Below are 13,060 nucleotides of genomic sequence, written 5' to 3' on the forward strand. Positions count from 1 at the left end.
TGTGAGGAGGTCGAGGAAACAAGTTAATGAAGATAAGGGTATGGGAATATTGGATTTGTTTTTAAATTTATTTTTTTGTTCTTGTTTTTGATTTTGGTGTATTGTATGTTTGGTACTTTTTATATTCTTTTTATTGATTTGTATTGTTTAATCTCTTTTTCTGTGCTTTTCCTTCTTCTCTTTTTTCTGTAACTTTAAATTCCCAATAAATATCATTTAAAATAATAATAATAATAATAATAATAATAATAATAATAATAATAATAATAATAATAATAATAGCATAATAATAGCATAATAGCAGACAGCATAATAATAAAATAATGAGATATACAGACGTTCTCCCACTTCCACCAGGCTTATGTTTCGGGTGCCTGTGCACATATGTGAAATCACATATAGTGGGGAGCCCCCTCTGAACACCTCCAAGCAAAGAGAGTCCTTTTATTTTTATAAATACTTATTTTTTAAAAAAATAAATCTTTATTTTTTTGTAAGAGGAATCTTTGGATGAGTTAATACTTGACTATCCCTTCGGCGCTGCAATGTATCTTTGTACTTTTGTTCTTCTGTGCTGTGATACTTTGTGGTTAAAATTTCCAATTCTTTGTTTTTCTTTTATAAAAAAATATTTATGAATACAGCCGTACCTCGGAAGTCAAACGGAATCCCTTCCGGAAGTCCGTTCAACTTCGAAAACATTCCCATAGCAAAGCGCAGCTTCTGATTGGCTGCAGGAGCTTTCCCCGTGGACGTTCAGCTTCCAAAAATAGTTCGCAAACCGGAACAGTCACTTCCGGTTTTGCGATGTTCGGGAGCCAAAACGAAGCTGTTCAAAAACCAAGGTACGACTGTACCTTGGAAGTTTTCAAGCAGAGGTCAAATGGCCATCTGTCATGGATGCTTTAGCTGAGATTCCTGCATTGCAGAGGACCGGACTAGACCCTCGGGACAATTTCAATTCTACAATTCAGTGATTTTATGATTCTCCATTATAGTTCCATTATTATTGAGAACAAAGGTTAGTTTCAACTGAGCCAGACATTTGCATACACTAATAGCACTGAGGACTCCTCTATAGTTTTGCTTGTGCCATGCCTAGAAAGCTAGGATCCAAGTAGTTTCCCCCTTGCCCTTCTCTTTTCCAAGGGAAAACCTGCTCTTTAGTGTTAAGGTAAAGGTAAAGGTACCCCTGCCCGTTCGGGCCAGTCTTGCCAGACTCTAGGGTTGTGCGCTCATCTCACTCTGTAGGCCGGGAGCCAGCGCTGTCTGCAGACACTTCCGGGTCACGTGGCCAGCGTGACAAGCTGCATCTGGCGAGCCAGCGCAGCACACGGAACGCCGTTTACCTTCCCGCTGGTAAGCAGTCCCTATTTATCTACTTGCACCCGGAGGTGCTTTCGAACTGCTAGGTTGGCAGGCGCTGGGACCGAACGACGGGAGCGCACCCCACCGCGGGGATTCGAACCGCCGACCTTTTGATTGGCGAGCCCAAGAGGCTCAGTGGTTTAGACCACAGCGCCGCCTGCTATAGTCCAGTAACAACTGCAGAGTTGGCTGAAGTTAGAGATATCTGCATTCTCCTACAATTGGTGATGACAGCCATGAATGGCAAGAGGTGTCCCACATGCTTATTTTCCCCTTGTTCCTGTTCCTTGTGCCTCCTGTTAAAATGGGTTTTCCTCTGGAAAAAAGGGCATTCTAGCTTTGAAATAAATTTAGAAACATCACCTATATGAGCAGAAGATTTCCGCCATGGCTGTTTTCAAGAGGTGGTGCTTTGGATAAGCTTTTGTGTTCGTTAACAAAATAAAAACAGAAATTTAGGAACATTGGTAGCTATGTTGTCCTTAAATGGAATACACACACATTCCAAGACAACCCCAAGGTTTCAAATACATATGTGGAAACTTTGCTTTCCTCCTTTTGTCTCAATTCTTCCTTAGCCTGATATTCCATGCAAAGGAAAATGTGCTGTTTAGACTGTTTAGTGTCCCGGCTCTTTAGTGTTAGATCGGAACAAATGTCAATCTGAGGAAACCCCCAATTGCCCTTTGTTCCAACTCAGTGCTACAGAGCTGTTTTCCCTAGGGGAAAGCACTGGGAGAAGAGAAAGGATGGATAAGCCCCGAGTGACCATGTGCCTCAATATCTGTATAAGAAATAAAGTCATGGCATGCATTTTTAAAAAGGTCATTAATGCGCTTCCCTTTAGATGCTTTTCGGCTATGATATACCTTTTCAAGAATGGCAGTTCTCGAAGTCACTTTGCTAATTTCTTGTAGCCATCAAGTGATCACATTTTGGGATCCAAACATGTTTGGAAGCCTCTTATTGCATGCCCCCCCCAAAAAAATTCTCTGAGGAAAATAGGGCCATCCTATTCCATAATAATAATAATTTTATTATTTATACCCCACCCATCCTACTGGGTTGCCCCAGCCACTCTGGGTGGCTTCCAACATATAAAAACATAATAAAACATTAAAGATTTTTTTTAAAAAACCTTCCCTATACAGGGCTGCCTTCAGATGTCTTCTAAAGGTTGTCTAGTTACTTATCTCCTTGGTTGGGGGGTGGGGGTCACATAGCTCCATACCCTCCAACATTTCTCCAATGAAAATAGGGATGTCCTAAGGAAAAGCGGGGCATTCCAGAATCAAATCAGAAACCAGGACAACTTTCTTAATTCTGGGACTGTTCCTGGAAAATAGGGACACCTGGAGGTCTGTTATTGAAGACCTACTCGTTTACCAGTCTGGCTCATTCCTGAGCCATCCTTTGTCCTCTCCAACTTACCATTATTGATGCAATCACAGGGCCTTTGATCACCCACCACAAGGCTGTGTTGTCGTTCATGTCCCAGCAGCTGCAACCCAGATGGAAGGCGAGCGGAAATCACGGAGACAAAAGAGGAAAGGTTAAGAGGCCAGATGAAACACTTCTCCTCCTGGTGTGACCTGGACCTAGGCCACAGACCCACTTGACATGAGTTCAGCCATGATGCTCCCCCACTTAACCTCTGCTCATTTAATCCTTAGTAGCAGGCAACACCAACCAACGACTCTGACTTCCTTAGCTAGAAGCTGTCAATTCGTAGAAAAGCCAATTCTGCAACCGAGCAGAATGCGGTTGGGACTTTCTTGTTGATGTCAAAAGTAAGGTAAAGGTAAAGGACCCCTGGATGGTTAAGTCCAGTCAAAGGTGACTATGGGGTTGTAGCGCTCATCTCGCTTTCAGGCTGAGGGAGCTGGCGTTTCTCCACATACAGCTTTCTGGGTCATGTGGCCAGCACAACTAAACCGCTTCTGGTGCAACAGGACACCGTGACGGAAACCAGAAATGCCGTTTACCTTCCCGCCACAGTGGTACCTATTCATCTACTTGCACTAGTGTGCTTTCGAAGTGCTAGGTTGGCAGGAGCTGGGACAGAGCAATGGGAGCTCATTCCGTTGTGGGGATTCGAACCGCCGACCTTCAGACCGGCAAGGCCAAGAAGCTCAGTAGTTTAGACCACAACAGTGACACCTACCCAACGTCATCAAAGTGAAGTCTAAGGACAGCCCAGATGGTGACGCAAATGGTAGGAGTTCCTGCAGAGAAGAAGAAGAAGAAGGTGTTGGGTATGTGATCTTTGCCCTTTACAAGCAGGGGGTGTGTAAGATGGAAGCTCTTGTAAAGGAAGTGATGGGAGGAGACACAAACCCCAGCCGATGATGGTGTACCAGTAGAAGTATCTCCTCTCTGGAAAGAAAGTCTCCACCAGCAAGGTGAAAAGGTACAGCCCCTCGATGAAGAGCCAGAAATAGTTGGACATGACGCAGTAGTGGAAAAAGACCATCACGGCTTTGCATTCCACCTGCAGAAGAGAAAAGAACTTCAGTCTGTTGCTCCACCTCCCAGCTGGGCTCTCAGAACTCTGCCCAGGCTGCAGTCTTCCCTGCCCCAGCTTCACACATCCAAGTAGGGTTGCTACCTGTCCTGTATAATACAGGATTGTCCTATATTTCAATGTAAAATGCTACGTCCTGTATTGATACAGTTTTGTCTTGTATTTCATGTCCTCTCTCTTTCCCCCCCTCCCTCCTCAAGTTAGGAAAACTCTCCAAACGAAGGTGTTGGAAAAGGCGTGTGAAAGATCATGTATTTAAGCTCCGGGTAGCAAAGCACAGACAGATGTACAAATTCCTGCCTATGTTTGTGTACGAGTGTGGCAATTCCAGGGGGTCACCTTGTTACGCTGCAAACGGCCTTGGTCCAGTGTACCTGAAGGAGCCTCTCCACCCCTATCGTTCACTGTGGGCCTTCTGGTGGTTCCCTCACTGCGAAAAGTGAGGCTACAGGGAACCAGGCAGAGGGCCTTCTCGGTAGTGGCGCCCGCCCTGTGGAATGCCCTCCTGTCTGATGTCAGATAAACAACTATCTGACTTTTAGAAGACATCTGAAGGCAACCATGTATCAGGAAATTTTTAATATCTAATAATGTTTTACAAATTTTTAATGTGCTGTAAGCCACCCAGAGTGGCTGGGGAAACCCATCCAGATGGGCAGAGTATAAATATTATTATTATTATCAGCAATGAATTGCTCTGAAGTCAATTCAGCACCAAAAAAATCACATCCACCTAAGTGTCCTGCCCCATCTTGTCCTGTCCTGTATGTTGCCAAAACAAAGGATGCAACCGTACTTCCAAATGTTTTCACCTGCCTGAAAAGCATCCTTAAACTCTGATCATCTGTCTTCCCTGCCTGAAGGATAGAAGGTGTGTGTGTAAAAACTAGCCCACCGTGCAGAAAATAAAATCTGTGTTTGCCTCTCTACCGAATTTTGCTTCTTGCTTCTCCCGCAGTGAGCTTGCGGCCCCCAGAAGGCTGCCCAGATGGGAAATCGGCCCTCTGGAAAAGCTTTTGCACTGCTGCTCTGGAAAGCTGGTCTTTAAAGTGTACTCAAAGTCAGCCATGGCATTTTTAAGTTCTTAGGAAAAACATGGATTATTATTATTATTGTTTTTTAACCCAACGACCTGTACTTTAAAATATGACTAAAAGCATTTGCGGGGAGTGACGGGGGAGGAATATAAACACTGCCACCTAGATGCTGCCACTCTAAAAGCAGAGAAAAAGCAATTCCAGGCGTCAGGAGGTGTTTGATGAAAGGTTGCAGGGAGCTTGCGGATTTCTAGCGCAGGCCGGGAGAGAGACAACAATGGCTGCTAATTGGCAGACTGAAGTCCTCCAAGCCATTCCTGAATGCAAGAAAAGAGCCCAGCTGTGTGTATAATGCATGTGCGTGCGCGAAGTAATTCAAGGAAGACGTGGGGGTAAGAATGGAGGAGAAAATGTGGACAAATTGCTAAGGAGCTTATAAAAGGATGCACCCCACTGGGCGACCCAGAGAAACGCCTGTCCTCACAGCCAGCAGAACCTGCCACTCACAACAAAAGTGAGAAATAGTGCCAGCTAGTCGGAGTATGGATGGCGGCTAACAGGTTGAATCCTGACAAGACAGAAGTACTGTTTTGGGGGGGACAGGGGGCGGGTGGGTTTGGAGGACTCTCTGGTCCTGAATGGGGCAACTGTGCCCCTGAAGGACCAGGTGCGCAGCCTGGGAGTCATTTTGGGCTCACTGCTGTCCATGGAGGCACAGGTCAATTCTGTATCCAGGGCAGCTGTCTACCAGCTCCATCTGGTACGCAGGCTAGGACCCTACCTGCCCGTGGACTGTCTCGCCAGAGTGGTGCATGCTCTGGTTATCTCCCGATTGGACTACTGCCATGCGCTCTACGTGGGGCTACCTTTGAAGGTAACCCGGAAACTACAACTAATCCAGAATGAGGCAGCCATGAGAGTGGCTGCCGAGACCACATAACACCGGTTCTGAAAGACCCACATTGGCTCCCAGTATGTTTCTGAGCACAATTCAAAGTGTTGGTGTTGACCTTTAAAGCCCTAGATGGCCTCGGCTCAGTATACCTGAAGGAGCGCCTCTACCCCCATCATCCATACCGATGGTACCGATACCCAGCTCCGAGGGCCTTCTGGCGGTTCCCTCACTGTGAGAAGTGAGGTTACAGGGAACCAGGCAGAGGGCCTTCACAGTAATGGCGCCCACCCTGTGGAATGCCCTTCCATCAGATGTCAAGGAAATAAGCAACTATCTGACTTTTACAAGACATCTGAAGGCAGCCCTGTATAGGGAAGTTTTTAATGTTTGATGTTTTATTGAAGAAGAAGAGTTTGGATTTGATATCCCACTTTATCCCTACCCTAAGGAGTCTCAAAGTGGCTAACATTCTCCTTTCCCTTCCTCCCCCACAACAAACACTCTGTGAGGTGAGTCGGGCTGAGAGACTTCAGAGAAGTGTGACTAGCCCAAGGTCACCCAGTAGCTGCATGTGGAGGAGCGGAGACGCAAATCCGGTTCCTCAGATTACGAATCTACCGCTCTTAAGCACTACACCACACTGGCTCTTATTGTGTTTTAGATATTTTGTTGGGAGTTGTCCAAAATGGCTGGGGAAACCCAGCCAGATGGGCAGGGTATGTATGTATGTATGTATGTATGTATGTATGAATGATGATGATAATAATAATAATAATAATATAGCTAGTGGTACAGAGGTAGACATTCACTCAAAGACAAATACGGATCTGAATCTCTGGCTGCATTTGGCTTCCAAGCCTGAGGTTCTCTGCCCCTGGTGTAAACATACATACTACATCAATGATTTATATTTCTGTATCTATTCTTATTCCTCTTTTCTCTTCCTGGAAAGTGCTAGACTTTGATTTCTAGCCCACTTTACCGTTGAGATAAAGCAATGGTTGCTGTCCTGTTCGGCGTACAGAACTCCATCCTTGATGAAGACCGAAATGGCTCGCAGGATGAAGGAGACAAAGAGATTCATGTGGATGAAGTTCCGTGTGCAGTGCAGTTTCCTGGGGGTGAGAGGGAAGGAAAGGTCACCAAGGAGGAAAGGCCATGTCTAATCTGCAACCTATTTATTCTATATACAATGGAACCTTGGTTCTCGAACGTCATCCGTTCCAGAAGGCCGCTCGACTCCCAAAACGTTCAAAAACCAAGGTGTGGCTTCCGATTGGTGCAGGCTCCCCGGAAACAATAGCCAACAACCACATTGGATGTTCGGCTTCCGAAAAACGTTCGAAAACTGGAACACTTACTTCTGGGTTTTTGGTTCTCGGGAGCCGAATTGTTCGTCAACTAAGCCGTTCGAGAACCAGGGTTCCACTGTATATTGCAGTGGAATTCAATGTTGTACTTGCTAGGTAGAACAAATCCCCTCAATATTCTGGGTCTTCTCCAAATCCTTTCACCCCGCAGGAGCCATTTTCTGGGGTACAGAGGGCGGAGGCGTCATGGAAAGCCCCACTCACTCCACAAGTGGAAGTCCTTGCACAGGACTTCCACTGACAGGGTACACAAGGTGAATCACTCTCAGAAATTCTTGGTTTGGAGGGATTTCTTGTCTATTAAATATGGTCCGTTCTTTATGCGTTTGGACCCCTCTTCAGGCATCATAACCAAATCTCGCCTGATGATCCCTGGAACAAAGGAGCAGGCTTCTGTCGATGTTTTGATACAACGCCTCAAATCATTTTGACGGAACCTTTCAAATCTGCATCTGTTTGTTTTGTTTCTTAGCATTCCCAAGCACCGCTGCGTATGAGGCTCCTGGTATCTCAAGAGTGCAGTGACTGAGTTAAGGAGGGGTTTACTTGCTCTGCTTCCCAACAACACAAGCCCCATTTTCCCCCCGGTCGGCACAGACGCAAAACCTCTCTCGCTCTCGCCAAACTCACCTGAAACGGCACAGGATCACCATCGCAGTGGTGAGCGACACAAGGGAAGTGCTGTAGCCCACTGTGTACAGAGCCTTTACCGAGAGGTAGTAGTAATCCTGAGAAAGCAAACCACAATGTGCTCATTACTACGAATCATGAAATCCAGATCTGGGATGCCAAAACGATTGTCAGATTTTTTGCTTTGGGAAGAGTACCGTACTTTTCCGTCTATAAGACGCCCCCATGTATAAGACGCCCCCTATTTTCGGGATGCGGGTGGTGTTGTGGGTTAAACCACAGAGCCTAGGACTTGCCAATCAGAAGGTCGGCAGTTCGAATCCCCCTACGGGGTGAGCTCCCGTTGCTCGGTCCCTGCTCCTGCCAACCTAGCAGTTCGAAAGCACGTCAAAGTGCAAGTAGATAAATAGGTACCGCTCCGGTGGGAAGGTAAACGGCGTTTCCGTGCGCTGCTCTGGTTCGCCAGAAGTGGCTTAGTCATGCTGGCCACATGACACGGAAGCTGTACGCTGGCTGCCTCGGCCAATAAAACGAGATGAGCACCGCAACCCCAGAGTCGGTCACGACTGGACCTAATGGTCAGGGGTCCCTTTACCTTTTTTGGGGGGGACACAGATTTAAGAAAATGGGAGGAGATGGTACAGGGTTCTTGAGCTTTTTGTAGGGGGGATTGCCAAAAATCGCTCACCCAAACACATCACAAAATCTACTTTCTGTCTGCCCCATCTCTAGCAGAAGCTGCCAATTGCCCGCCCAACTGCCGGAGCGTTAGCCAATCAACACCACCCATTGACGCAGCAACCAATAACACACACAATAGCTGTTGACAGCTGTGGCAGCAACCAATCAAATGTCCGCACTATGCACTACCCATGTTATCAGACGACCCCCACTTCTTAAGCATGATTTTTAAAGAAAAGAACATAGTCTTATACACGGAAAAGTACAGTATTCATATTCAACTGCTTCCAGCGAGGGATGGGTGGATCAGCCTATATCTGGTTCATATCAATTTTGCATGTGTTTATTCATAACTGCTCCATCCTGTATACTCATTATTTATTTATTTATTTTAAAAAAACCATCAGATCCATATTTAAATATACCTATTATCAAAAGCAGTATTTAATTTGACGTTTTATCAACGTATGTGTTTCTAAAGGCACGTTATCAATAAATACACATTTCCTTTTAGCGGGGTGAATTCTGAGATAATAACTTAATCACAAAATTTGGAGAACTACAAAACCAGAAGGATTCCCATCTACAGGTTTTCCCAGAGGAGCCGGATCAGGGTAGCTCATGTCAGAATTCCCAGAAATCCTTAAGCATCTCTAAATTCCAGCCTACCTGGTTATAATCTCCCATGGTGTCATTCTCATCGAACCCGCAGGCATCGTAGTAATGGGGGAAAGATTCTGACCAGCCGTCCTCAGTGCAGTTCCTACCGACAACCTTTAAATCTGCAGAGCCACCTAATAATTAAAATTAACATGGAACATCTTTGGTAAATGTTCTGCCAGTGGAACACATGCTCTAATGCAAAGGAATCACTACTACCTTCTCTTTTATTGTGAGGTGGCACTGTGGGTTAAACCACAGAGCCTAGGACTTGCCGATCAGAAGGTCGGCTATTCAAATCCCTCGACGGGGTGAGCTCCCGTTGCTCGGTCCCTGCTCCTGCCAACCTAGCAGTTCGAAAGCACGTCAAAGTGCAAGTAGATAAATAGGTACCACTCCGGCGGGAAGGTAAACGGCGTTTCCGTGCGCTGCTCTGGTTCGCCAGAAGCGGCTTAGTCTTGCTGGCCACATGACCCGGAAGCTGTGCGCCGGCTCCCTCGGCCAGTAAAGTGAGATGAGCGCCGCAACCCCAGAGTCGGTCATGACTGGACCTAATGGTCAGGGGCAACTTTACCTTTACCTAAAACTTTTACACTTCACCATATGGCCAGCTTGCTCCTTTTTATTTTAATGTCCTTAGGAAAATTTGCCAGCATTTTAATGCGAATTTCTCCTTTGCATCCGATTTCACCAAATGCATACATTTTTGCAAACACAATATTCCCTAATACGATGTATTTGCCTGCTATTTTTTACTAACGCATGTTGTTTTATGCAAACATTACAGGCTGCTAGGCTGGAGAACGGCGCTGCAAAATTCGGAGAAGTGCAAATTGCGAGGGATGGTTGGGGTTCAGTTCATAAATTATTTTGGAAATTACAAATTAGGTGGATTTACCTTTAAATGCAAATTGTATTGAGCTTGGACCCTATTCCTACATTTATTATGGCAACAGAGACACTATTGGTACTGTTGATACTATTGCTATGGTGAAACCTGTCCTCTAAGTTCTCTAAAGATTTCTCTTCCTGTGAAAGAGGATTTATTTATTCTCAGAGTGATTTAGAATTTATTTTGGATTTCTTCAGGACTTTGGTGAGTGTGGAATCGAACATGCTTTATTGTAGCTGAGGGGGGTATTTATGTATGCAACAATCGCTGTGAAAATGTTGATAGCTAGAAGGTGGAAGGGAGAGACCTTGCCAACAAAAGAAGAATGACAGGTGAAAATTTTTGAATATGTAGAATTGGCAAAGATGACAGGGAAAATTAGGAATCAGACAATCCAAAAGTTCAATAAAGACTGGGATAACTATAGATTATATTTAAAAGAACATTGTTCCCATATGAAACCTTTAACATTTTTTGACTAATCCCCGCAATATAATATGTTACATAGAGTATAGAGTTAATTGGTATAATATAATGAAGAACAGTTTCAGGTTAAGAATGGACCTCCAGAACGAATTAAGTTCTTAACCCGAGGTACCACTGTATAGCAAAAAACTTCGGTTGAGTAAGTGCTTTCAAGAACTGGTGTTGGATGGGAGATAGGGGAATGAGGTACCCCTTAAGGAGCGACCCCTTAAAATTCTGCAGTGGCCATGCTTATGTCCTGTGGGCTGGCCCCCTCAATTGTGGGGACAAGGTGGCTCATTTGGGTGGAGGAGAAAAGGGGCGGAAGGGATTCTCTGACATCACTTCCATGTCCTATTGCAACATGGCCTCGTGTGGAGCACGTTGTGGTCTGAATGATGCAAGACGCAGAGTATTCGGACCGATACCACTCGGTGCATCTCCACAGCAATCTGGGTTTCACTGTTTCCTGAGCTCTCTGAGCACCAGAGGAGTGTGCAGTGCTCAGGGTCCTTCCAGGAGCTTCGTTGGCGCAATGCGCAACTCCCTGCCACGCGCTGGCTTCCCACTCGAGACGTCGCTGCGAATGGCAGCGTTGTGGGTTGGAGGGGGGAGTGTGCGTCTGTTCTTTGACGTCGCTCAGTAATTGTTGTTACGGCAATAAGTATAATGTATAATTATGTCCCTGCTAGATGGTAGCACTTGAGAATACATTTTCATAATACCATGCACAGTAATAGGCTGCCACGCGTACCACTATAATTAGAATTGATTAGGAAATTAATATCCATTTAGCTTCAGCTTCAAATCCCATTCTCTCCGTCTCCCAGTTCAGAGGGTGCCAAAGCACTGTCACCCAGTCTCTTTTCCCTTACCTAGAATTTCGTCTGCATTGTCCAGGAGTTCGAGGTCACCTGCAAAAGAAGGGCGACTACCATGAGAATGTCATCTTGAGAGAGAGAGAGCAACTTTGTTTGGGGAGAACCTTTAAGGAACATTGAGAGGGTCTGCCGCGTTCCAACGTTGCAGCCAAAATGACAGTCTCGTGGCATCTTCACAGACCGGCAAATTTATTACGGCATAAGCTCTTGGAAATATATTCTGCACATAATTAAGCTTTAATGCCATTGTCTCCGGGCTGTTTTGCATTTCTTTGTCATGTGAACTCCCTACCAACACCCACATGTAGACCCAGTTGCCACGGTGAGGCTCGTGTATCTGATGAAGTGGGCTCCAGTTCAAGGGTGGGGGGCCTTTTTAAGCCTGGGGGCTGCATTACTCCATGGGCAACTATCCAAGAGCCGCATGCCAATGCTGGACAGGGCCAGAGGGAAGAAGTGAGCAATTCAACCTGTGGAACTTTTCTTATCGACGATAGACTACTGTATTTTTCGCTCTATAAGTAAGGGGAAATGTGTATGCATCTTATGGAGCGAATGCAGGCTGCACAACTTTCCCTCTTGCTCTCCTGGCTTCAGGGATAGCTGCCCGAAGGGATAGCTGCCCGAAGCCTCCTGAGGCTTCACTTCGCTGGAGAGCCGCTGCACAGCTTTTCCTCTCTGCGCAGCGCCCCTTCAGCGAAGCGGCAGGAGAAACGGAGCCCCTTCCATTTCTCCTCACGCTTTGCTGGAGAGGCGCTGAGCAGAAATGGAGAGAACATTTCCCCCCCCCCCCTTGTTCTCCTCTAAATCTTTGTGCGTCTTAGGGTCGGGTGTGTGTTATAGAGTGGAAAATACGGTATATTTCAGCCACAGAAAGGTCCGAGGTCCCACTTAGGGAATGCCAATTTAGGGGGTGAAACTTAATGTTTGCAAATTTCTTCAATGAAAGGTCTTTAAAATGTGGCTTTTCTGAGGTGTGAGGAATTCAAATCTGCCATTATTTTTGTGCCAGGTTTGGAAGATCCTCCCTCCTCATTGATGTCCCCATGGCCCATTTATTTGCCCTCTCCCTCTGGGCCCCATTGCAGAGGGGCTGCCCAGGAGGTGAGTCCAAGTCACGAGGGGGATATCTAGTCCCTCTCTCTTAGCATGCTCAGGAAGGGCATGCAAACATAGAATGGCACCTAGGAGGCCCTGGAGGGGGGTCAAGAGTGCTCTCCTTGCAGGGTTATAGACCCCAGAAGGTGCCTGAAGAGTCCAGCTACCAGCACCGGACCCCAAAGAGCAGATCCATGGAATTTGAAAAAATATGAGTAGGCCAATGCCTCTTTCAGCCCCTGCAATACCAGAATTTGGCCTTACCTGGTTGTGCGTAGGCCAAGCTATTCACATCCCAGCCTGTACGGGGGAGTGGGAGAGAGAGAGAGAGAGAGAGAGAGAGAGAGAGAGAGAGAGAGAAGAAATCCCATATGGTTAAATCGTAATGGCCAAGAATCCCCATGCCTTACTTTAAGAAATACTTCATTACTTCAATAAATAATAATACTGTGTGTGTATGGCAGGTTCCCGGTAAACAGTTTGTGACTTTCCAATATTAGAATCAGAGAATTGCAGAATTGGAAGGGACCCTGAGGGTCATCTACTCCAACCCCCTGCA

The 13,060-nt window shown here is 46.0% G+C and overlaps 2 protein-coding genes across 7 annotated transcripts in view; both read right to left on the bottom strand.

The window, feature by feature from the left end:
• Positions 1–13,060, bottom strand: part of GHRHR (growth hormone releasing hormone receptor) — a 395,967-nt gene that overhangs the window by 66,504 nt on the left and 316,403 nt on the right. The window lies entirely within an intron of this gene.
• ADCYAP1R1 (ADCYAP receptor type I) overlaps positions 1–13,060 on the bottom strand; it is a 134,533-nt gene that overhangs the window by 35,714 nt on the left and 85,759 nt on the right. For all 6 annotated transcript variants that reach the window (XM_083467073.1, XM_083467070.1, XM_083467072.1 and 3 more), the window contains exons 5-12: positions 12,766–12,801; positions 11,398–11,436; positions 9,175–9,299; positions 7,825–7,922; positions 6,807–6,939; positions 3,706–3,859; positions 3,533–3,593; positions 2,800–2,869 (exon numbers count right to left, since the gene is read on the bottom strand). In XM_083467073.1, the coding sequence (XP_083323199.1) occupies positions 2,800–2,869; positions 3,533–3,593; positions 3,706–3,859; positions 6,807–6,939; positions 7,825–7,922; positions 9,175–9,299; positions 11,398–11,436; positions 12,766–12,801 (716 nt within the window). The remainder of the gene's footprint in view (positions 1–2,799; positions 2,870–3,532; positions 3,594–3,705; positions 3,860–6,806; positions 6,940–7,824; positions 7,923–9,174; positions 9,300–11,397; positions 11,437–12,765; positions 12,802–13,060) is intronic.

Source organism: Podarcis liolepis (genome assembly GCF_965112155.1).
Source record: "Podarcis liolepis genome assembly, chromosome: 12".
Lineage (NCBI taxonomy): Eukaryota > Metazoa > Chordata > Lepidosauria > Squamata > Lacertidae > Podarcis > Podarcis liolepis.